Source organism: Salvia splendens, chromosome 21, assembly GCF_004379255.2.
Source record: "Salvia splendens isolate huo1 chromosome 21, SspV2, whole genome shotgun sequence".
In the NCBI taxonomy this organism is placed as follows: domain Eukaryota; kingdom Viridiplantae; phylum Streptophyta; class Magnoliopsida; order Lamiales; family Lamiaceae; genus Salvia; species Salvia splendens.
This window is the reverse complement of record NC_056052.1, coordinates 389,180-413,279: the sequence shown is the minus strand read 5'-3', so window position 1 is coordinate 413,279 and position 24,100 is coordinate 389,180. Positions and strand designations below refer to the sequence as shown.

The 24,100-nt window shown below is 40.9% G+C and overlaps 2 protein-coding genes and 1 pseudogene across 2 annotated transcripts; 2 read left to right on the top strand and 1 right to left on the bottom strand.

Moving 5' to 3' along the window:
• Positions 1-2,216: 2,216 nt before the first annotated feature.
• On the bottom strand, positions 2,217-3,788 carry LOC121784715 (annotated as a pseudogene).
• A 762-nt stretch (positions 3,789-4,550) lies between these two features.
• Positions 4,551-6,824, top strand: LOC121785221. The gene has a single exon (XM_042183605.1). The coding sequence runs from the start codon at positions 4,551-4,553 to the stop codon at positions 6,822-6,824; it is 2,274 nt and encodes a 757-aa protein (XP_042039539.1).
• A 12,924-nt stretch (positions 6,825-19,748) lies between these two features.
• LOC121785396 (E3 ubiquitin-protein ligase RGLG2-like) lies at positions 19,749-23,751 on the top strand. Its single transcript, XM_042183811.1, has 11 exons — positions 19,749-19,956; positions 20,801-21,037; positions 21,388-21,472; positions 21,549-21,689; positions 21,777-21,988; positions 22,150-22,229; positions 22,348-22,453; positions 22,553-22,680; positions 22,778-22,961; positions 23,309-23,365; positions 23,464-23,751. The coding sequence occupies exons 2-11, from the start codon at positions 20,813-20,815 to the stop codon at positions 23,542-23,544; spliced, it is 1,299 nt and encodes a 432-aa protein (XP_042039745.1). The 5' UTR covers positions 19,749-19,956; positions 20,801-20,812; the 3' UTR covers positions 23,545-23,751.
• The last annotated feature ends 349 nt before the right edge of the window (positions 23,752-24,100 follow it).

Sequence of the window (24,100 nt, the reverse complement as noted above, 5' to 3'; positions counted from 1 at the left end):
CGTTTATAACCGTTTTTCCCCACTTTTTAATTTTTTTTTATTTTTTTTACCCCAAAAATACACACTTTCATCTATAAATACCCCCAATTTCACTCCAAAAAATTCACACTTTCACTACACAATTCTCATCATCAATCTCTCATATCCATTTTCATCTTCCTCTCACACCCTACAACACCACTATGTCCGGTAACGACGACAACCCAAGCGGCTCTCACGGTTGGAACCCCGAATGGTTCGGTTCGCAACCGTTTCATAGTCCGGAAACGGAATATTCGGCCCCTCCTCTCACCCAAGATTCGGGCGTTCCGAGTGGCTACCGGCCATACCCAATCGACGATCAAGGTGCCTCCGATGGGCGCTACGGGTGGACACCGGAGCCTAGGCCTCGCGGCCCTTCCCAAATGCCGAATCCTCCATCTCGCGCCGGTGTCCGCACACCGTACTCACCGGCGGAGATGGAAAGATTGTTCAAGGCGTACTTGGAAATCTCCGAAGATGCGGTGGTTGGAACGAACCAATCCGGCGATCACTTTTGGTGGCGCGTCTCTAGCCGGTACAATGCACACCGGCCGCCGGGAACGATCGAGCGCAACGAGAGTATGGTGCGCAACTGCATCGGCCGAGCCAACGAAGAAATTGGCAAGTTCAACGGCTATTTCATCCAGGAGTCCCGGAATGCCGGGAGCGGCCGAAGCGAGGTCGACATCATCACCGCCTCGCTGAGCACCTATCAATCCATGAACGGTAAGTCGTTCAAATATCTTAACGTTTGGCAGGAGACGCGGACGCACCCGAAGTATAAGGGAGGCATAACATCCTCCTCTAGCGGCTCCTCCAAACGCTCACGGTCGGCATCCCTATCCGACGCCGGCGAAGAAGTGGCTAGCCAACTCGCCGAAGCTAACTTGGGTAGCCCCGATGCCCAACCAAGCGGTTCCCGACGCCGACCGCAAGGTAGGAAGAAGGCGGCGGCCGAACGACGTCGCGCCGCGACTCCATCTGCCCCTGCTCCCGAACCCGCACCCTATGTTCCACCTCCACCCCCGAACAACTCGTTGTGGGCCCTTTTGGCCCAACTCAATATGGCCGATAGGTCAACTATGACCCCCACGCAACTTCAAACGCACGAGTCCATGATATTGGGTCTCCAAAAACAATTGGGGTTGGTGCCGCCGGATGCGTAGTCTTCCTCGGGTTATATTAGCCAATAATTATGTAATTTTTAATTTTTAGGAGTTTAATTATGTAATTTTTAATTTTAGTATTTTAATTATGTAATTTTTAATTTTTAGGATTTTAATTATGTCTTTTTATTTTATTTGTAATTTGTTATTTTTATTGTGGTTTTTTAATGAATTTTAGTATTATGAAAATGTTTTTGTGTAATTGAATTTATATTAATTGTGCTCGTCCTTGCGGAAGAGCACAGTTGTGGGTGTTGTGCTCTTGCCAGAGAGCAGGCATGAATAGTACCGCCCGGGCCCACAACCGTGCCGCTGGTAAGAGCACGGTTGTGGATGCTCTAAGCTCTTGGCACCAACTTCAAGAATAGATAAAGAGATAGAGACGCGGATAATTTGTATACTCAAGTCGCAAAAGTTGACTTCTTTTTCAATTTTGTTCTCCCTCCATTTTATACAAGTACAAAATAGAAATTTATTACTCCTTCTATTTTGAATTTTTCTAAATTTTTAGCTAAAAATAAAACATCTAATCTCATTTATTTTATTATTTCTTTTATTTTTCTCTCTCTTTTATTTATCTTACTTTATTCCCTCCTCTATTTTATTTAACTCATTAAACACAATTTTCTTAAATCTCGTAAAAAAAACGCCTCAAGTAACATAGGACGGAGGGAGTAGGATAATAAAGGGATATTTAATGAAATGGTATACATTAGTTGGTTTCACATCACTATGAAATTTGTTTCACGCACGCCATTTAATCTGAATCTGGATTCAATTCGATAAAGCTACTAAGTTTCACAAAATTATACCCGTTATTTTAACTTTTAACACCACACGAGTTAACTTCATTCTTATTGATTATTTTCAAATATTTGCTTGATAATTTTAAATGTATAAAAATTTATCATATAATATCATTAAATTTAATTTCAAATTTTGTGCAAATTTTGATTTGAGTAATAAAACTATGAAAAGATCATCTTGCACTTCATTATTTGTACAGCACTTGCATGCAACTTGCACTTGCTAGATGTTGGGATTAATTGTTGCAACAACAATGAGTGGAATATCCTTCCCAATTGCAAATCCTGGTCGCATGGTCACATCCAAGTCCTCTCCTTGGGCTCCATTGGGCAATGCCCAATCAAACCTAAGCATGAGATTTGCGACCGTATACCCAATGGCAGCGGTCGCAAATCCATAGCTTGGGCAGATTCTTCGCCTAGAACCAAATGGAATCAAATGGAAATCATGTCCCTTGAAGTCAATGGATGAATCCAAGAAACTCTCAGGCATAAACTTCTCCGACCCTTCCCAATAGGTAGGGTCCTGCCCAATAGCCGACGCGTTGATCAAAACCAACATCGTGGGAGCGACTTCATACCCCATTAGATTTACGTGGTCCCTTGCAACACGTGAGAAAATTGGAAGTGGATGGTGCAAACGTATCAATTCCTTGATGACGGCTTTCATATAGGGCATTTCCTGCAAGTCGGCATCGGTCACATGATGTTTTCCTTTCATCGTACCTCGTATCTCATCTTGCAGTTTCTTCATCACCGCCGGGTGCCTCATCAGCTCCGTCATTAGCCATATTGCTGCAGTTGTTGTAGTTTCAGTTCCACCAGTGAATATATATATATATCCTGTTAATTTACAACAATGTATCTAAAAAAGTCATGAAAGATATGACTTGGCTGAGATCTTATTTGTGTCTACTTCATTTTTATTGGTAAAATTATAGTAGTAACCAAAATTGAAATTGACTCACCAAAATCACACCTTTGATGGACATGAGGTCAATTGAGACACCAGGAATGTCACCCTTGTAAAACCCAAGCAAAATCCCCATAATAATATCTCTACTTGCATCCGAACTTTGCAAGTGATCTTGAATAATTGAATCAAGACTCGCATCTCTTTTCTCCACAAGCCTATCAACGGCAGTGCCGCGGCCATTCCAACGAAGCCACGGAAAAGAATCCCGTAGCGTGAATTCGAACATTCCAGAAGCTTCCTCCACAAATTCCAGAAACATCCTCCCACGCTCAGTCTCACTGTACTTCTTCCCAAAGGCGGCGCGAGTGATCAAAGCACTCGACGCCGCCGCCAGCATCCCCGTCAAGTTCACAGGCTGAGAAGCGGCACTCAGCTCTTCGATCCTTGTCATCAAAAGCGAAGTCTCTTCTTCTCTGATGGACCCGAACGACCTCACTCTCGAGCAGCTCGTGGAGTATGATGCTTCTGAGCTTCCGCCACGCGTCGCCGTATGGCAAGTTGATGACGTCGTTCCCGCCGTAGAAGATTCTGTTGAGAAACTCCATCGCGGGCTTGTCGGCGAATGCGAGATCGTGGGTTTTGAGGATCTGTCTCGCCACGTCGGCCACGTGGGCTTCGGGCCGAAGCATGAGCGGGCCGTGTTTTTGGGATAGTTTCGAGAGGGAGCTTGCCGAGTTGGTGGATGTTTCCGATGCTCGGGAGCAAAGGCTGAGATGGTGGCGATGGTGAGTAGCTTGAGCTCAGCCTTATGATGAAGAACCATGCGTAGATTAGAGCAAGAAGGGAGAGGGAGATTGTGTAGAAATTGAAATCCTCCATTTTATCTTAGAGCTTTTTTCAGTTTTTGAGAGGGTTTGAACCTTTATGACATATATTGTGAGTAAGATACTCTCTATTTATAAATTTTTTTATAGGCATAATGGTGGAAATATTTTGAACTTTAGTCAAATTCTGATTTTTCATTCAGTTTTAATATTTAGATGAAAAGTTATAAATTTTAGATTTATTTTCAATTATTTTACTGCAATAAATCAGATTGCTTACATGTAACGTATATATTGTTAATGTTTTTCAATGAAACAAAGTCATTTTCTTTATGAAGTGAGAACTCATCGGCAGTGACGTTGACATATTTATTGACTTCTTGTGAACAAATTAATAGTTCATGGTTTCTAACTGATTTTTAAAATTAACCAAAATTCTTATGGATGATAGAGATTCTTAATCGTAGTCTTTTCTGTAAAGGCAATTAAGAGTATTAAATTGACTACTTCAGTGCAAAGAACCTGTTAGAATGAGATCACGAAATATAGGGAGAATATTATGTGATTGACATGAGAGTATATTTTGCCTAAATTAGAGAGAGCAATTATTGTAAATTTAGGTTTACCATATGTGTAGAATACTTAGCCTATAAGAATGTAGTCTCTGTAACATATTATTCATTCAATAATAAGAAAACTTCTCCCACCGATCTCTAACATGGCCTCAGAGCAGGAACGACCTTGGTTCAGAAAATTTTCATCATAACTAAAATACCATATCTCGACCCTTTGTCCAGCCCAGAAACCTACACCAAATATGTCAGAAACAAACGACACAAAAGAAGATAATCTGGAGCAGACCGTGAGTCTGAAAAACAGCAAAAGCGTCACAGTCGCATTCAAATTGAATGGGAAAAATTACCCCCTTTGGTCAAGGCTGATCAAAGTGAAGATAGGAGGCCGAGGAGCCTATTCGTACATCCGGAACGACCCCCCAGAACCGGGAAGTAAGGGGTTCGACGAGTGGGAAGAAAATGATCTAGTGGTGTTCTCGTGGATCGTCGACAACATCGAGAACGATATCGTAGCAGATTTTGCCCACCACCTGACTGCGAAGGCGCTGTGGGACAGCCTTGCAGTGACATTCGAGAATAAGGCCGACAAGTACCTCATCTACGACCTGGAAGAGAAGGCAATAAACATCAAACAGGGAAACCTCGATCTAGAGACTTATTACCGGAGGATCCATGGATTATGGATCAACATCGACAGAAGCCAGAAGCAACCGATTAGTTGCTGTGACAAGGGAATTAGTCAGTTTCGAACACATTCGAATGAGAAACGACTAATTAAATTTCTGACCGGGTTGAATCAGAAGTACGATTCAATTCGAAGGGACATCTTGAAGGAGGAACCGACCCCATCAGTGGAGGCAGCCTACGGATGGGTGAAGACGGAGGCGGCTCGACGTCGAATCATGCCACCGGCATCGCCAACACCCACCGAAGAAGCCAACGGCAGCAATGCCGATTCGTCATTTGGGGGTGAAATCGGACACGGATTCGCAGCAATCGGACAAAACTCAGTGACCCAGAATCAACGACCACCGAACCGCGGCGCACCACCGCGCTCCTCCGCCACCAGCCGATCGGGAAATCAGCGCCCCGACACCTCAAAATTATGGTGTTCCCACTGTGGAAAACAGAAGCATACGTGGGAAACATGCTTCAAAAGATTGGGGTACCCGGAGTGGTGGGAAGAACGACAAAAGGCGAGGGCGGCTCAGGCGAAATTAGCCGTGGGAGTTAACGGCGATGGAGCTCAACGGCGCAATAACGCCGGGAACAATGTGGATTCGACTGGACCAGGGGTGGGGGGGCGTCAGGAAGGCCACCCGACCGGCGGCAACGTGAGAGGGGCTGGCAATTTCGCCGGGAGGATGGAGACGACGGACAAATCGGCGCAAGGAGGTAACGGGTTTGGCTTTGTGCCAAACCCTAATGATATTATGCATTTGTATCATTTTTTACCCCACCAGAATAAGGAATATCAAAAACAACCCCATCCTCTTAAATTTCGACCCCACCAGAATAAGAAAAATCGAAAAAACCCCCATCCCATTAAATTTCGAACCCCTGACTCTCTGAAAACTCAAATTGGACCCCAACCTGTTAAGAAATTCCACACTTACCCCAATTATATATCTGAAAATCAATTTGCACCCCTACTAGAAGTTTCCGCTGCATTTCATGTACATGATATCTCTGTTAAACACTCGAAGGGCTGGATATTTGATTGTGGGGCGACTGATACCATGACCCCGGATAAACGTGATTTTATTGATTTTAGTGAAGACACGAAATCCTATATTAAAACTGCAAATGGGGAATTGATTAATGTTGAAGGATCTGGCACAGTTGAAATATCTCCTACACTTCGGCTTACGAATTGTTTATATGTTCCTACTTTATCTCAGAGACTGATGTCTATTAGTCATGTAACGAAGGAACTGAATTGCACACTTCTAATGCATCCCGACTTTTGTATTTTACAGGATACTCAGACGAAGAGGATTCTTGGGCGTGGCACTGAGAAACGGGGGCTCTATTATGTGGACGAGATAGCTCACCATGGCAGTGCAATGCTGGCTCACGGATCCACGCAACAGGAAACTTGGCTCTGGCACCGAAGACTAGGACACCCCTCTCCTGGTTACTTTAAATTGCTTTACCCGAACCTTTCCATTTCGTCTAATTTTTCGTGTGAAACTTGTGTTTTGGCCAAGAGCCATAGACATTCTTTTAAACCTTCAAATACTCGGGTGAAATCCATGTTTTCTTTAGTACACTCTGATGTTTGGGGTCCTGCACCTACTGTTGGTGGGAATGGTTTCATATACTTTGTGATTTTTGTTGATGATTGCACTAGAATGACATGGATCTATTTTCTGAAACACAAGTCTGATGTTTTTGATAGATTTGCCTCGTTTTTTAAACTTGTCCAAACACAATTTCATACCACTTGCCAAACACAAGTCTCTGTAACATATTATTCATTCAATAATAAGAAAACTTCTCCCACCGATCTCTAACAGAACCTAATTTGTTGGATCACTTTTATTATTTAAAATCCAGTTGTAACTTTTTGTACTTTAGTTTAATATTTGTTTTAAAATTTTCTATTCCTCATATATATTTCTCTCATATTTTGTCCATAAGGGTGACTGGATCATAATTCCTCGTTCCATTAATTCCAACGAAAATAAAAAATGCATTCCAACAAACATATGACGTGATTAACAAAGTCAATTTATAAATTTATAATATCGTGTATCCAAATTTGTTCCTAAAAATAATTTCATTTCTCATTAATTTTGAAAATCATAGCTTTATCTGTAGTACAACTAGTAGTTGGCAATTTAATAAGTTGGGAGTTTCAAAATAAGAACATTTTCATTAACGAGCTATAAATTATTGAATAACACACATAAATATATTTTTCATCGTAATTTTTATTTGACTTGGGGAAGAGCAACAGTAGGATTGATCCCTAAACCTTTTTATTTATATATAGAGGAAGTTTTCTATCATTATAGAATATTTTTGTATGTACTCGTGACTATTTTTAAAACCCTAAAAGAATGTTCTTCTTTTTAGATAAGAAATCCCCAAATTTAATTCTCTTACTAATAGTACATGATAGAGAAACCCTTGAATTAAATTGTGCATGTAGGGTGATTCCTCAAATCCTAGGAACTTTCGTTATTATCGATGCGTAGGGATAGGACATTTTCATTGCAGCAAGATCATTTTAATTTCATTTTATTTTATAAGTATATTCTAAAGTTTTATATTTTAATTAAATAAGAACATGACCCAACTTTATTTTACCCAAATAATACCCGCAAGTGTACGGGGTTATCGTAGCAAATAGCAAGCAAGAGTATATCGTATCCCACAGAGACAATTAAGTGTCAACCTAAGTACCACGAACTAATTTCAACTACTATTCAGACGATCAGAAATTTTGGTTTTAAAACTAACAACTACTGAAAACAAGTAAATGCAGAGATTAAAATAGAACACTTAAACAAGAAAGCAATTAAGCAAGTTGTGTAAGATGATGGAGAAATATGCAGAATTCAAGGATCTGATGCACAACTCATAGCCTAACCCAATTAAAACTGATTTACCATTTAAAGTCTCCAGAATTGTTGAATCAATTACAATTGTAGATTAAACCCCCTCCCGATGTGAGAAATCCGTAGATTAGGTGTAATAATTGAAGTCCCATTCTAATTCTTAGACCTAACTCCTAACAGTTTGATTAAATTAATGATCTCACTCACAATCTCAACTCTCCCCAGTTTTATTGAATAAAGGTGTGAATTATTCATCTTTAAAGATTAATTATTTCATCTCCCGGTTACTCTAAGAAACCCTACGCTCCCAATTGGTGATCAAGCAATTGATAGGAAAAACCACAAGAATAATTCAAACAATTGCAAGAGCAAAATAAAATGAAATCAATTGGATTAAAACTATGAATCAATGCATCTTCACCAAGAATTCTACATGAAAGGTTTAGTTACTCATGTTCAAAGTAGAAAACAAACAAAAACTAAGGGAAACAACGGAATTCATGATACGAATTACAATACAAAACACAGAGTAATTGGCTGGAAATAACCATTTTTATTTGGTAGTAATTTTTATCTATCTAATGAATTGAGCCTTATTTTCCATTAGTAATATCTCAACACTACAAATAGTTCAATTTTCTACTTTGTTCTTCTTGACTCGTGCCAGAGCACATATGCCGCTGATGGGTCCGGCTTGATGAGGACGCGACTGGGCTGCTTTTGGATGTGGCTAGTGTCATAGACGACGTGGCCAGGCTTGGGTTCCAACTCCAAACTACTAATAGAAATGGTTGTTGATAATCAATTAAAAGTTGAACTTAAGTAGAAAATTTGTTGGCCAAAAAAATACTCCATTTAGTATTTAAAGTTAAGATTCTAATAAGTTTCGCAATTATATACTCCTACTATATACAAATTAGGATAACATCACTTTTTAAATTTGGAAAAGCGAAGATGAGCACAACAGTTAGGTAGGAATTTCTAATTAAGAATAGAAAATTCGCAAAAGATAATTGGTGTGACAATTAGTTTTAACTAGTTAATTATAATTATTCAATAAAAATTATTTAGAAATTCAAATAAAAGTAACAATCACCACAAAAAGCTAGTAATTTATATAATTAAGTGACTGTCATTAATAAACAGTTTCTTGTAACGGGTCGGATTGGGCTTATCCTAATCCATAAAGATATGGAAAGAGACTGAAATTAATTAATAAAAGTAATATCGTCCAAAATTAAAATAAATAAGCTTATCCTAATCCAAAAATATATGGAGAGAGAAATAAAATCAATTACGTATTGTTGGTAGATTGTGATGGCTCAAGCACCAAGTTCGGCAAGCTCTTCCTTTCCAGTCCCACTAGTTTCAAACATAGCAGAAACTTTTCCTTAGGCAATGGTTTAGTTAACATGTCTGCCGGGTTCTCTGAAGTATGAACTTTGAAGACTTTCACATTGCCTCTTTCAATCTCCTCCCTGATGAAGTGATACCGCACATCAATGTGCTTTGATCTCTCGTGATAAGCTTGATGCTTGGCCAGAAATAGGGCACTATTATTGTCACAGCCAACTGCTATCGCCCCTTGCTCAATCCCAAGATCAGACAACATTCCTTTCAACCAGAAACTCTCTTTGATTGCAGCAGCAAGTGAGATAAATTCTGCTTCCGTTGTGGAAAGTGCCACCACACTTTGGAGACTTGATTTCCAGCTAATAGCAGACCCAAACATTGTGAATATGTATGCCGACTGAGACTTTCTGTTGTCTAAGTTACCAGCAAAGTCCGAGTCACAATATCCCACAATAGCATCAGCTCCACCTCCATCATTCACTCCATATAGAATGCCTACATTCCCAGCACCCCTTAGATATCTCATCAACCATTTGAGAGCAATCCAATGTTCTCTTCCATGATTTGCCATAAACCGAACTTGACAAACTTGCCGAGCTTGGTGCTTGTTATCATCACAAAACTCCTAACAATCCTCCACCTTTTGAGATGATACAACACTTCTTTCGATCACCTTGTTCTTTGTCAATCTCATGTCCGAGTAGCGCCAATCTTGACTTTTCTTGTCAGTATCCTGACTCCGAGAATCATCCCCAGATCCTCCTTTATCACTTCCTTGATCAGCCACAACGTTCCCACAGACGGCGCCACTCGTTGGAAATCGAGATCGGAGCAAAAACGAAATGGAACAACAAGAACACGAGGATATACGTGGTTCGGCGTAAGCCTACGTCCACGGGAGAATAACGAATCGATTTACTTCAATCACGATCAAGAACTACAATCATACAACAAGATCACACACTCAAGAACAAGCTACTCCCTCTTCGCATATGAACTCATATCACACCGAAGACTATACAAGCTAGTTCCTCACAAAGATAGTGTGTACCTCTCACTCTAGCTATTGATTGTTGTTATGATCTCTCAGCTGAGTTTTCTCTCTCGGTTCTTCTCGAATCTCTGATATGGAGCTGCAACTGCTCTTATAGGAATCAACTATGCAGTTGAAACTGCCGTGCAAGTGAACTCAAACTGCTCTTCTCTAATAGCCGTTGCATAACAGAATTTTGAACTCAAACTTCTTGATCACGTGTCGCACACTCCACGCTCGGTTCCGATGCACCCTCAATCCTACGGCTAGGATTAAAACTTGACTAACAAAACAGATCTAACGGCTGCCGGAAACGAGTTGTCATAACAGCCGAGCTGCCGAGCTGCCGAGCTGCCGAGCTTGCCGAACTTGCCGAACTTGACGAACTTGCCGAGCTTGATGAACTTGCCGAACTTGACAAACTTGCCGAGCTTGGTGCTTGTTATCATCACAAAACTCCTAACAATCCTCCACCTTTTGAGATGATACAACACTTCTTTCGATCACCTTGTTCTTTGTCAATCTCATGTCCGAGTAGCGCCAATCTTGACTTTTCTTGTCAGTATCCTGACTCCGAGAATCATCCCCAGATCCTCCTTTATCACTTCCTTGATCAGCCACAACGCCCCCACTGGACGATCGCCTCCACCGGACGATAAAACCTCCACCTAATCTGAATCTTCCCTGTTCAGAATTGGAGTTGCTGATCCCTAGAGATATCACACATCTCTCATAAGTGATAACCGAATTTCTGTCAAGATTATGCCATTTTCATCGCTTAAGATGACACGGCTGTTGCACCTCTCCCACGGACAATTCAACAAACGCAAACAAAAATCTTGAAGTAAATAACATGGCTGTTGCCCCTTCGGGATCCTCCTTGAATCGCTAACGATCACGACGTCGTCGACGTTGCTCTTATGCTTCTTCGCATCCCTCAAACACTTCTCCACTGGCCTTCTTGCTTGCCTATCCGGATAGAACGTGGAACAAGAATTCTTCATTCTCAATCGCAATTCTAGAATCACTCACATTACTGATAAACCTAGTGTCATCTGATTCATCGTCGCCAACTCGACCAACTTCCACATTCGAAACTACTGTGCCAAATTCGAAAGCTCCGGGGAAAGAAATATCACTCGCAACCGGCGATTTTATCTTCTTCGACGGTGTCTCTTTCCCATTGTAGCGGCGGTACCACCTGGTCGTCGTTGCTGGAACTCATGAGCGACATCATCACAGCCCCTGCAAACTCTCCAAATCATCGAAAATTGGAAAACACATTTCTCTCCCGAATTTCATCGAACACCTTACGCGCAACCACCATTTCCCAAGCACAGAGAGAATCGTGGCCAGCATCCTAGCATTCGGCGCTTACCAACAGCGAAGATTCATCCACTCGTAAACCTTCAACGCCCTCTGCCAGCTCGACCGCCCATTTTCGACGTGCCTAGCGATCACTATCATCCAAGTAATCACATTACTCTCCGGCATTTCGTCGAACACCATCATTGCATCATCCAAGAGGTATGCTCCGCCTCTGATCATCATCTCATCAAGGCTCTTGTGGCCTTCAATATCCATCAACATCATCATGGGCTTCGGAAATGAGTTGCATATCGCCATACTCGATCCCATTATGGATCATCAGTATGAGCAACGATCATTGAGTGAGCTACACCAACGATCACCAAGAACTTCCCTCTTTCTTGATCGATGAACCTTCGAGCTCTCTCCACAATGAATCGCCAATGCAGAAATTCACGGGTAGGAATGATTTCGGCTTATGGCGGATGAAAATGCGGGCTATGCTGATTCATCAAGGCCTGGCTTCGGCGTTGGAGGCGGGCGGAAAGGAGGACAAGTCGGAGAAAGGGGAGAAGATGGATCTTGACGAAAAGGAGATCCTTAAACGAGCTGAGATCGAGGCGAAAGCTCATAGTGCAATTGTGCTATGCCTCGGGGATAAAGTTCTTCGAGAGGTTGCAAAAGAAAAGACTGCAGCCGGAATAATCGCGAAGCTCGAAGACTTGTACATGGCTAAGTCCTTGGCCAATAGGCTGCTCATGAAGCAGCGGTTATACTCCTATCGATTCTTGGATGATAAAGGGATATTGGAGCAACTTGAAGACTTCAATAAGGCGGTCGATGATCTTGAAAATATCGACGCCTCGATAGGGGATGAAGATAAGGCAATATTACTTTTGAATGCTCTGCCGAAGTCATTTGATCAGCTACGAGATGCCATATTGTATGGCCGAGAGGGTACTATCACCCTTGTTGAAGTTCAGTCGGCCATAAGAGCAAAGGAAATTCAGAAGTCAGGTTCTAAGAATCCAGAGGCTATGGCTGAGAGCCTAAATGTCAAGAAGATTGGAGGGTGTTATGGCTTCTAGGTTTGAGGCCGAGAAATTCACGGGTAGGAATGATTTCGGCTTATGGCGGATGAAAATGCGGGCTATGCTGATTCATCAAGGCCTGGCTTCGGCGTTGGAGGCGGGCGGAAAGGAGGACAAGTCGGAGAAAGGGGAGAAGATGGATCTTGACGAAAAGGAGATCCTTAAACGAGCTGAGATCGAGGCGAAAGCTCATAGTGCAATTGTGCTATGCCTCGGGGATAAAGTTCTTCGAGAGGTTGCAAAAGAAAAGACTGCAGCCGGAATAATCGCGAAGCTCGAAGACTTGTACATGGCTAAGTCCTTGGCCAATAGGCTGCTCATGAAGCAGCGGTTATACTCCTATCGATTCTTGGATGATAAAGGGATATTGGAGCAACTTGAAGACTTCAATAAGGCGGTCGATGATCTTGAAAATATCGACGCCTCGATAGGGGATGAAGATAAGGCAATATTACTTTTGAATGCTCTGCCGAAGTCATTTGATCAGCTACGAGATGCCATATTGTATGGCCGAGAGGGTACTATCACCCTTGTTGAAGTTCAGTCGGCCATAAGAGCAAAGGAAATTCAGAAGTCAGGTTCTAAGAATCCAGAGGCTATGGCTGAGAGCCTAAATGTCAAGAAGTTCAAGGGAGTCAAGAGGTTTCAGAAGCCGAGCCAAGAAAATCAGAAAACTCCATCAAATAATCAAAAGGAAACCCGCTCATGTCATTGGTGCAAGAAGCCGGGTCACCTCAAAAAGGATTGCTTCGCATGGAAAAGAAGGCAAGCAAATGGTGGTGGAAACCGTGTTCCATCCACTGACTGTGTTGAGGAAAATGATGTGCCAGAAATTCTGAATGTGATGGAGGGTGGTCTGGGAGGATCTTGGATCATGGACTCGGGGTGTAGTCTGCATATGAGTCCGAATCTTGGCTGGTTTGAGGAGATCCAAGAGATGACTGGATCGGTTATATTGGGCAACAACCAGGTTTGTACCATCCAAGGTATAGGCAAGATCAGGCTGAGAATGCAAGATGGATCTGTGAAGATTATAAGTGAAGTGAGATATATACCTGACATCAAGAGGAATCTCATTTCACTTGGGCTTCTTGAACGCAAGGGATATACATTCTGCTCTACTGGGGGAAAAATGACAGTTTCCAAGGATCAAAGAGTGGTGATGGAAGCTGAAAGGAGGGGAAGCTTGTACTATCTACTGGCTAGTGTTGAGATCCCTACTGCACAGGCAAATATTGTGAAGGCTGATGACTTCAAAATCTGGCATATGCGGCTTGCTCATGCAGCTGAGGGAAGCATTAAGGAGCTAGCCAAGAAGGGGATTATACAAAGTTCTGGGCAGATGGACACTACTCCATGTGAGGAATGCATTTTGGGTAAGTCCAAGAAACAGCCCTATCCCAAAGGCAAGCACACTTCCACATCCACTCTTGATTATGCCCATAGTGACTTGTGGGGTCCTGCATCTGTGGTGTCAGTAGGTGGAGGGAAGTATTATATGAGTATCATAGATGACTACTCTAGAAAAATGTGGATATACATTTTGAAAGAGAAATCAGAGGCTTTTAGTAAGTTCAAGCAATGGTGCCTGGAAGTGGAAAAGGAGAAGTCAGTGGTTCTTAAATGTTTGAGGACTGATAACGGCTTGGAGTATCTCTCCAAAGAGTTTGATAACTTTTGTAAGGAGAGGGGAATTAAAAGGCACCGGACTGTACCTCTGAATCCTCAGCAGAATGGCATAGCAGAAAGGACAAATAGAACCATATTAGAGAGGGTGAGGTGTATGCTCCTCTCATCTGGACTTGAGAAGAAGTTTTGGGCTGAGGCTGCATCCACGGCTGTGAAACTTATCAACAAATGTCCCTCATCAAGTATAAAGGGAGACACACCTGATTTTAGATGGTATGGCAGCCATGGAGATTACACCACATTGAGAGTGTTTGGCTGCAAGGCATATGCTCATCTCAAACAAGGGAAGTTGGATGCTCGGGCTATTAGGTGTGTGATGTTGGGATATCAACCTGGGGTGAAGGGATATCGTTTGTGGTGTGTAGAGCCAGGGAATCACAAGATTGTGATTAGTAGAGATGTTGTATTCTCTGAAACTGAAATGCCTTTTCTGGATAAGAACAGAGTGATAGTTGATAAGCCTGATTCTGTGACTGATTCTGTTGGTAAAGCTGACTTTGAGGTGGAGCATGGGAGGCATGAGAAACATGGGGAGAGTGAAGAAGTCACTGAGCCTCAGAGTGCTCAGAATGAGACACAAACACAGCCTCCAGATAATCTGGAAAACTACCAGCTGGCTAGGGATCGAGTCAGAAGAAAGATCAAGCTGCCATCAAGATTTGATGATTCTGAGATGCTATTTTATGCATTATGTGTGGCTGAAGATGTTGAGTATATAGAGCCATCCTCATATAAGGAAGCAATGGAGAGCAAAGAATGGGAAAAGTGGATGAAAGCAATGGTGGATGAAATTGATTCTCTACTGAAAAATGGCACTTGGATATTGGTTGAGAAACCTGATGGAAGGAAGGTTATCAGCTGTAAATGGATATTGGAGCAACTTGAAGACTTCAATAAGGCGGGAGATCGCGGGAGGCGCCGTCTGTGGGAATCAGTCAGCTTTACCTGATCGGGGGTGTAGTCTGCATATGAGTCCGAATCTTGGCTGGTTTGAGGAGATCCAAGAGATGACTGGATCGGTTATATTGGGCAACAACCAGGTTTGTACCATCCAAGGTATAGGCAAGATCAGGCTGAGAATGCAAGATGGATCTGTGAAGATTATAAGTGAAGTGAGATATATACCTGACATCAAGAGGAATCTCATTTCACTTGGGCTTCTTGAACGCAAGGGATATACATTCTGCTCTACTGGGGGAAAAATTGTTATCAAATTGGCGCCGTCTGTGGGAATCGGGAGGCGCGATTGATTTCTGATTTGTTCTTTCGGTGGTAAGATTGGAGGGTGTTATGGCTTCTAGGTTTGAGGCCGAGAAATTCACGGGTAGGAATGATTTCGGCTTATGGCGGATGAAAATGCGGGCTATGCTGATTCATCAAGGCCTGGCTTCGGCGTTGGAGGCGGGCGGAAAGGAGGACAAGTCGGAGAAAGGGGAGAAGATGGATCTTGACGAAAAGGAGATCCTTAAACGAGCTGAGATCGAGGCGAAAGCTCATAGTGCAATTGTGCTATGCCTCGGGGATAAAGTTCTTCGAGAGGTTGCAAAAGAAAAGACTGCAGCCGGAATAATCGCGAAGCTCGAAGACTTGTACATGGCTAAGTCCTTGGCCAATAGGCTGCTCATGAAGCAGCGGTTATACTCCTATCGATTCTTGGATGATAAAGGGATATTGGAGCAACTTGAAGACTTCAATAAGGCGGTCGATGATCTTGAAAATATCGACGCCTCGATAGGGGATGAAGATAAGGCAATATTACTTTTGAATGCTCTGCCGAAGTCATTTGATCAGCTACGAGATGCCATATTGTATGGCCGAGAGGGTACTATCACCCTTGTTGAAGTTCAGTCGGCCATAAGAGCAAAGGAAATTCAGAAGTCAGGCTCTAAGAATCCAGAGGCTATGGCTGAGAGCCTAAATGTCAAGAAGTTCAAGGGAGTCAAGAGGTTTCAGAAGCCGAGCCAAGAAAATCAGAAAACTCCATCAAATAATCAAAAGGAAACCCGCTCATGTCATTGGTGCAAGAAGCCGGGTCACCTCAAAAAGGATTGCTTCGCATGGAAAAGAAGGCAAGCAAATGGTGGTGGAAACCGTGTTCCATCCACTGACTGTGTTGAGGAAAATGATGTGCCAGAAATTCTGAATGTGATGGAGGGTGGTCTGGGAGGATCTTGGATCATGGACTCGGGGTGTAGTCTGCATATGAGTCCGAATCTTGGCTGGTTTGAGGAGATCCAAGAGATGACTGGATCGGTTATATTGGGCAACAACCAGGTTTGTACCATCCAAGGTATAGGCAAGATCAGGCTGAGAATGCAAGATGGATCTGTGAAGATTATAAGTGAAGTGAGATATATACCTGACATCAAGAGGAATCTCATTTCACTTGGGCTTCTTGAACGCAAGGGATATACATTCTGCTCTACTGGGGGAAAAATGACAGTTTCCAAGGATCAAAGAGTGGTGATGGAAGCTGAAAGGAGGGGAAGCTTGTACTATCTACTGGCTAGTGTTGAGATCCCTACTGCACAGGCAAATATTGTGAAGGCTGATGACTTCAAAATCTGGCATATGCGGCTTGCTCATGCAGCTGAGGGAAGCATTAAGGAGCTGGCCAAGAAGGGGATTATACAAAGTTCTGGGCAGATGGACACTACTCCATGTGAGGAATGCATTTTGGGTAAGTCCAAGAAACAGCCCTATCCCAAAGGCAAGCACACTTCCACATCCACTCTTGATTATGCCCATAGTGACTTGTGGGGTCCTGCATCTGTGGTGTCAGTAGGTGGAGGGAAGTATTATATGAGTATCATAGATGACTACTCTAGAAAAATGTGGATATACATTTTGAAAGAGAAATCAGAGGCTTTTAGTAAGTTCAAGCAATGGTGCCTGGAAGTGGAAAAGGAGAAGTCAGTGGTTCTTAAATGTTTGAGGACTGATAACGGCTTGGAGTATCTCTCCAAAGAGTTTGATAACTTTTGTAAGGAGAGGGGAATTAAAAGGCACCGGACTGTACCTCTGAATCCTCAGCAGAATGGCATAGCAGAAAGGGCAAATAGAACCATATTAGAGAGGGTGAGGTGTATGCTCCTCTCATCTGGACTTGAGAAGAAGTTTTGGGCTGAGGCTGCATCCACGGCTGTGAAACTTATCAACAAATGTCCCTCATCAAGTATAGAGGGAGACACACCTGATTTTAGATGGTATGGCAGCCATGGAGATTACACCACATTGAGAGTGTTTGGCTGCAAGGCATATGCTCATCTCAAACAAGGGAAGTTGGATGCTCGGGCTATTAGGTGTGTGATGTTGGGATATCAACCTGGGGTGAAGGGATATCGTTTGTGGTGTGTAGAGCCAGGGAATCACAAGATTGTGATTAGTAGAGATGTTGTATTCTCTGAAACTGAAATGCCTTTTCTGGATAAGAACAGAGTGATAGTTGAGAAGCCTGATTCTGTGACTGATTCTGTTGGTAAAGCTGACTTTGAGGTGGAGCATGGGAGGCATGAGAAACATGGGGAGAGTGAAGAAGTCACTGAGCCTCAGAGTGCTCAGAATGAGACACAAACACAGCCTCCAGATAATCTGGAAAACTACCAGCTGGCTAGGGATCGAGTCAGAAGAAAGATCAAGCTGCCATCAAGATTTGATGATTCTGAGATGCTATTTTATGCATTATGTGTGGCTGAAGATGTTGAGTATATAGAGCCATCCTCATATAAGGAAGCAATGGAGAGCAAAGAATGGGAAAAGTGGATGAAAGCAATGGTGGATGAAATTGATTCTCTACTGAAAAATGGCACTTGGATATTGGTTGAGAAACCTGATGGAAGGAAGGTTATCAGCTGTAAATGGATATTCAAAAAGAAGCTGGAAGGTGCTGAGGGTGATCAGATCAGATTTAAAGCCCGGTTAGTGGCTAGAGGATTCACTCAAGAGCATGGAGTTGATTTCAATGAGGTCTTCTCACCGTATTAGTTCAACCTTGATTGCTCAATCACGTATTATTAAAAAAACATGATGAAAATGATAAATGTATCAATCGTAATAGTTCGACCGCGACAAATTGAAAATGACCTATACTTTTGAAATCTTCTTTGTTGAGTTGGATTAGAAATAAGTATCTTTGCTGAACAAGTTTGTGGTAATTACTAATTACTGATTAGTCTACAAATAGTTAGTATTAGAGCATCTGGGGCGGCGCGCCGGCCGCGCCGCGGAGGCGGCTAAGCCGCAGCTGACTATAGTGGGCGGGGCGTCCGTCCCGTAGCGGACAAATTTTTTGGGGCAGACGGGCAATCGGCGAGTAGACGCCGAGGCAATGCCGGTGGAGGAGCGTCGCGGCGATAGGCGTGCCTGTCTACTGCGCGCATGTCTACCGTTGCAGCGGCCGCCTGGTTTTTTATTTATTTAATTTTTTTTTATTTTCGACATTTTTAGAGAGAGGGGGAGGTTGGAGAAGGAAGAAGGAGAGATTGGTGTTTTCTAAAAAAAATGTGAGAGAGAGAGAAAGAAGTAGTACACGTTTTTTTTTTTTTGAAAAGGGCATGAAATTTGTTTTCTGTTGTAAAATGGTATTGGAGTGTATACTTGTGTTTTCTTTCAAAATTAGAAGGATACTATTTTGTTTCTTTCCTTTAATTTTGGATTGGTATAATTTAATTGGGATTGGAGAGTATATTTGGTCCCAATATTTTTTTTAATTTTAGTATTATTTCATTTCAAATTATTTAGATTTTGATAATTTTAATTATAATCGAATTAAAATATTAAAAAAAAAGTGAAAAGTGGCTAAAAAAAAGTGTCCACTACTGCCTGCGGACACTTTTTTTTGTGGCCACAGACAAATAAGAAGTGGCTATGAACAAAAAAAGTGGCGAGGCTATTGGAAGTGTCCATCCTATAGTCGATGCTCTACTATCGTATAAAATCATGTCCAGGAGCATTTAAACTGATAAATATCTCTAAGACGAATTCAAAAATGTCTTATCATGCAAAACTAGTTTGTTGAATTGATCTTCAATATAATAATTAAAATTTTGACTGCAATATTCTCAGTAAAAGAAATTAATTAATAATTGGTAAAAAATACTCAACTAAAACTAGCAACATATTAGAAATTTTAAACATGAAAAATAGTTTAATTAGAAAAGTATTTAATTAATAATTAATACAGTATAATAGAAGCAATTACAAATATTTATGGAATTTAATTAAGGCGCAGGCCCAGTTCTAATCCTACTTTGAATGGAATCTGTTACCCAACAAATATAAGCAATCAGAGAGAAATTCCACAAACAAGATATGATTCTGCAAAAAAGGCTGATTCAACTTTATGAATATTATAATGTATCGATTAATATTTTCATTCTTGTGTGTAGTATTTATGTCGGTAGTTATCATTCAATCATACACTGTAAAAATTCGGAGTATTTTATTCAATTAAGCAAAACGTCGATTAAATAACACATGTGACTTTATACGACAAAAAACTTTCACAATCCCACCAACTGTTGTTCTCTGTCTTCACAAATGGAAAGTGTTTTAGATTGTTGTATCCAACCTTCTCAGATACAGCCAATGCTGAAAATGCAGTAAAGAGGTGGGGAAGATCTCTAATAGAATGGAACGCATATAAAAGTTCATAGCTTTTCTTTCTTCTTGATTTTTTTCTGTCAATTCTGAATCTTATGCTAATTAATCCAGATGGTTTGTTTTTTGTGTAATATATTTGGGAAATTCTAATTCAATTTGTATTCTCTTTTCATGTTTGGTGAAATTTCCTTGCTTATCTTAATTTGAAAATCTGTATGACAATAATTTCTGATATGTTTGTTTATATGTTCAATTAATATCTTTAAAAACTCAATCTTGGAGTAAGCTTTTTTAGGTATGCAAGTTAATTCAATTTTATGAATTATTGGTTTCTCTCCAATCAATTGGCTTTTTTGTGTGGGGATTGATTTCTTCTAATTTTGCTGGAATCATGTGTGTGTTTATGTTGGTAAGTTTGGGCTTTGTAAAGATTTAGGCTGGATTACTACTGAATTTTGTTTACCTTTTATTTACAGTATATGAGTGAAGGCTTTTTTTTGTAGTCATAACTTGATAATGATTTGAGGAGAGTGTCTTATTTGTATAGGTTCTCTAACTCTCTTATGTTTAGAGTTCATTTTTTAATTATCTGATCTATGTGAAATTGACTCCATCTGAATCTCTCACATATAGATAAATTCATTTTATAGAGCTAGACGATTGAGCCGAGTGCCTTGTTGGATGAAAGTGTGAAAATGAAACGCACACAGAGACACTCTCCGAGTATCTAACATGACTACGTAAATGCCTAATGTTTGTTTGATCAGGGAATTATGATACATGCTTGTGCTGTATTGGTGGATTTCTGTTTTGAGTCCATTGTTGTTAGATGAAATGGTATCTATTTTTAGGTTCAAGAGCTAATGGGTGCCAAGAATTCGAAAAGGTCAATCTCAGGTCGGTACTCATCTTATGGATCCAGCTCGAATTCATGGAGCCAAAATGCCTATCCACAGTCTTCGTATCCTCAGCCTAGTCGCAGCTATGCTCCCCCAACTCCAAGCTACAGTAACCCACCCCCAGAATCGAAGAGAAGGTTGGAGAGGAAGTACTCGAGGATAGATGACAATTACAGTAACATAGATCAGGTACAACTATTCTTGCATATATCTGAGTGTTGAATTAAGAGTGGCCTGAAATAAGGAAGAAGAAAGGGAAAGACTTTTTACACATTTGGCTATATTGAATTACTTACGATGAACACTGAATTTTACATACTGTCTCGATATGTCTAACGCACTTTGTAACCTGTCAATATTGCTCTGTTGTGTATAATGTACCAAAGTATTAGGAAATTTATGCATGTCAACGCGACAGTAATTTAGATATATTTACTATTTTGTAAATAATTTTGTTCCGTTGGTTTATGTGCTTTCTGAATGGTGCGTAGAAGCAATTTTTTGAATGACTATGCTCCATGAATTCTCGGTTGCTGTAGGTCACCGACGCCCTTGCACGTGCTGGTCTGGAATCATCAAATTTAATCGTTGGCATTGATTTCACAAAGAGCAATGAGTGGACTGGTATAGTTTATTCTCCCTGGAAACAAATGCTTTCGAAGTAAATTAGTTGGTTGAGCGCAATTTCTTTTGGTCTCAGGTGCCAGGTCATTTCATAGGAGAAGTTTGCACCACATTGGTGATGAGCAAAATCCCTACGAACAAGCCATATCAATCATCGGACGAACACTATCCAAATTTGACGAAGACAATATGATTCCTTGCTTCGGATTTGGAGATGGTATATCCTCGAGAGTCTGATTGATTTAGACACTCTCACCATTAAAACCGGTCCTGATCTTATTATTATCGATAAAATATTTGACAGCTTCAACACATGACCAAGAAGTCTTCAGCTTTTTTCCCAACGTGAGATTTTGTGAGGGCTTTGAGGAAGTCATGTCTCGATATAGAGAACTAGTTCCCCAATTGCGACTTGCAGGACCGACATCATTTGCTCCTGTCATCGAAATGGCTATCACGATTGTGGAACAAAGCGGTGGCCAGTACCATGTTTTAGTCATCATAGCTGATGGGCAGGTAAATATTCTGCGTAAAAAAATATATTAATGTGCCCTCGTTGATGTCCATGAGAAGTGGTAGAAATTGATAGTTTCCCCATAAAAGTTTCGATCGATGTTTATGATGATAGATGCCTAGATTTCTAAATCTTTATTTATGTTCCTATTTCATGATGATAGGTCACAAGAAGCATTGACACTGATCGTGGCCACTTAAGTCCCCAAGAGAAGAAAACGGTTGATGCAATCGTCAAAGCGAGGTACTTTTACTAGCACTACATAGTTATGGTATAGTGTTGTAAACAACGCACAAGAAATCGATAAAGATTTGAACTCTAAATACCTTGGTTTTATCCTGCTCTACTATTTATTCTACAGTGAGTACCCATTGTCAATAATATTAGTGGGAGTCGGAGACGGCCCTTGGGATATGATGAGGGAATTTGACGACAATATTCCTGCTCGTGCCTTCGACAATTTTCAGGTGGATTATGCAACTCTTTCTTGATGGAAATTTTTTAAGAAGAAACGTAGTGTTGAAGTTGAAATCTAATACTTACTTATTTCTGTACTGCACATGTAGTTTGTAAACTTCACAGAAATTATGTCGAAAAACATGAATCCTTCCCGGAAAGAGGCCGAGTTTGCACTTTCAGCTTTGATGGAAATACCTTCTCAATACAAGGCAACACTGGAGCTTAATATTCTTGGGTTTGTCCTCGTCCTTAAGCGTTCTGTTTAGTTAAGTACTTTCGATTCCTTTGTGGGATTTCATTGCAATTTCTTACCATAATCGAAACATTGCCAGTGCTTCAAGAGGGAGAGGTATAGATCGGGTTCCTCTCCCTCCTCCTCTGTACAGCGCAGCTTCTTTTTCCCCGCCAAAACCTTCCCGGTCCAATAGTTTTCAGCCGAGCGCGCCTTCTTCTAGTGGGCGGAATCCAGTTGTTAGAACCAGCCAATCCGGAAGCCAATCTTCTTCTAAAAACAATGTAAGAAATCTATATCTTCTCTACGGATAATTGCACTTAAATACACGAACTTTCACCTGATTCGCACATGAACTAAAAATTATGCCTCCTCATACACGAATTAATGTTATCATGGCTAGTTGAAATGACTTAGATATCTAACTACATTCTAACGTTGTTTAGGGCAATTTGCAACCGTATGAAAATTCAGAAATATTGAAAGTTCGTGTATTTAGAGGCAAATGTATTAGTTCATGTGCAAAATCAGAATTTGACAAAAAAAATCATGTATTCAGCCGTAATTACCTCTATTCTTCTTTAGTAAATTGTTTGAATAAGATGTAAACTTCCATTCTTCATCGTTACAGCTTTGTCCAATCTGCATCACTGAAACAAAGAACATGGCATTCGGTTGCGGACACCAGGTACAACGCCGCTCGTTTTTTTGGCTACTTTACGCCAAATGAGATATCATATCATCCTTGATTAATTCTATTGTTCATGTTTCTGTGGTGTTGGACAGACATGCTGCGAATGCGGTCAAGGCCTCTCGTTGTGCCCGATTTGTCGGGTGACGATTCAGACGAGGATAAAGCTCTACTAGACGATCGCTCGTTAGCAGAAATCTGCAACGGATAGACAGTGTGAAACCTATAGCTTATTACAGACTAGATATATAAGATTGATTTCTTCAGCATTTATCTTTGTATATATGCATTTCCTCATTCTATTGTTATTTTTTCACGAAAAAGAATTCTGCTTTGTCTCCGTTGGAGTAGCTATTATGATGAAATAACACTTTTCTCTTTTATTCTCTCTTTTATCTCCTACTTTATCTTCTAATTTAACTAAGTATATTTTTTTTCCTTAATTCATGTGTCTACAGCAGTGTGATCTGTTGCTAACTTTTCTTAGATTGCTAACTTGCTAACTCATCAATGCAGTGTATTAAAAATGTCAACATGATAATACTGAAATATCAATATAAACTTAAGTTGATATTTTAATACATTGTGTAGACATTGATATTTAAATGGCAACACAGTTTATTAAAATGTCAACACAAATATGTGTTGACATTTTAATGTATTGACATTTTTAATACATTACGTTGATAAATTAGCAAGTTAGCAATTTAAAAAAAACTAGCATTTTAACGC

What these genes read in the sequence shown, in the direction of transcription:
- LOC121785221 (XM_042183605.1), top strand. Translation starts at nt 4,551, where the DNA reads ATGTCAGAAACAAACGACACAAAAGAAGATAATCTGGAGCAGACCGTG.
- LOC121785396 (XM_042183811.1), top strand. Translation starts at nt 20,813, where the DNA reads ATGGGTGCCAAGAATTCGAAAAGGTCAATCTCAGGTCGGTACTCATCT. An exon ending in ATTACAGTAACATAGATCAG is followed by an intron (nt 21,038 to 21,387) that starts GTACAACTATTC and finishes CGGTTGCTGTAG; the next exon opens with GTCACCGACGCCCTTGCACG. An exon ending in CTGGAGCTTAATATTCTTGG is followed by an intron (nt 22,681 to 22,777) that starts GTTTGTCCTCGT and finishes AAACATTGCCAG; the next exon opens with TGCTTCAAGAGGGAGAGGTA.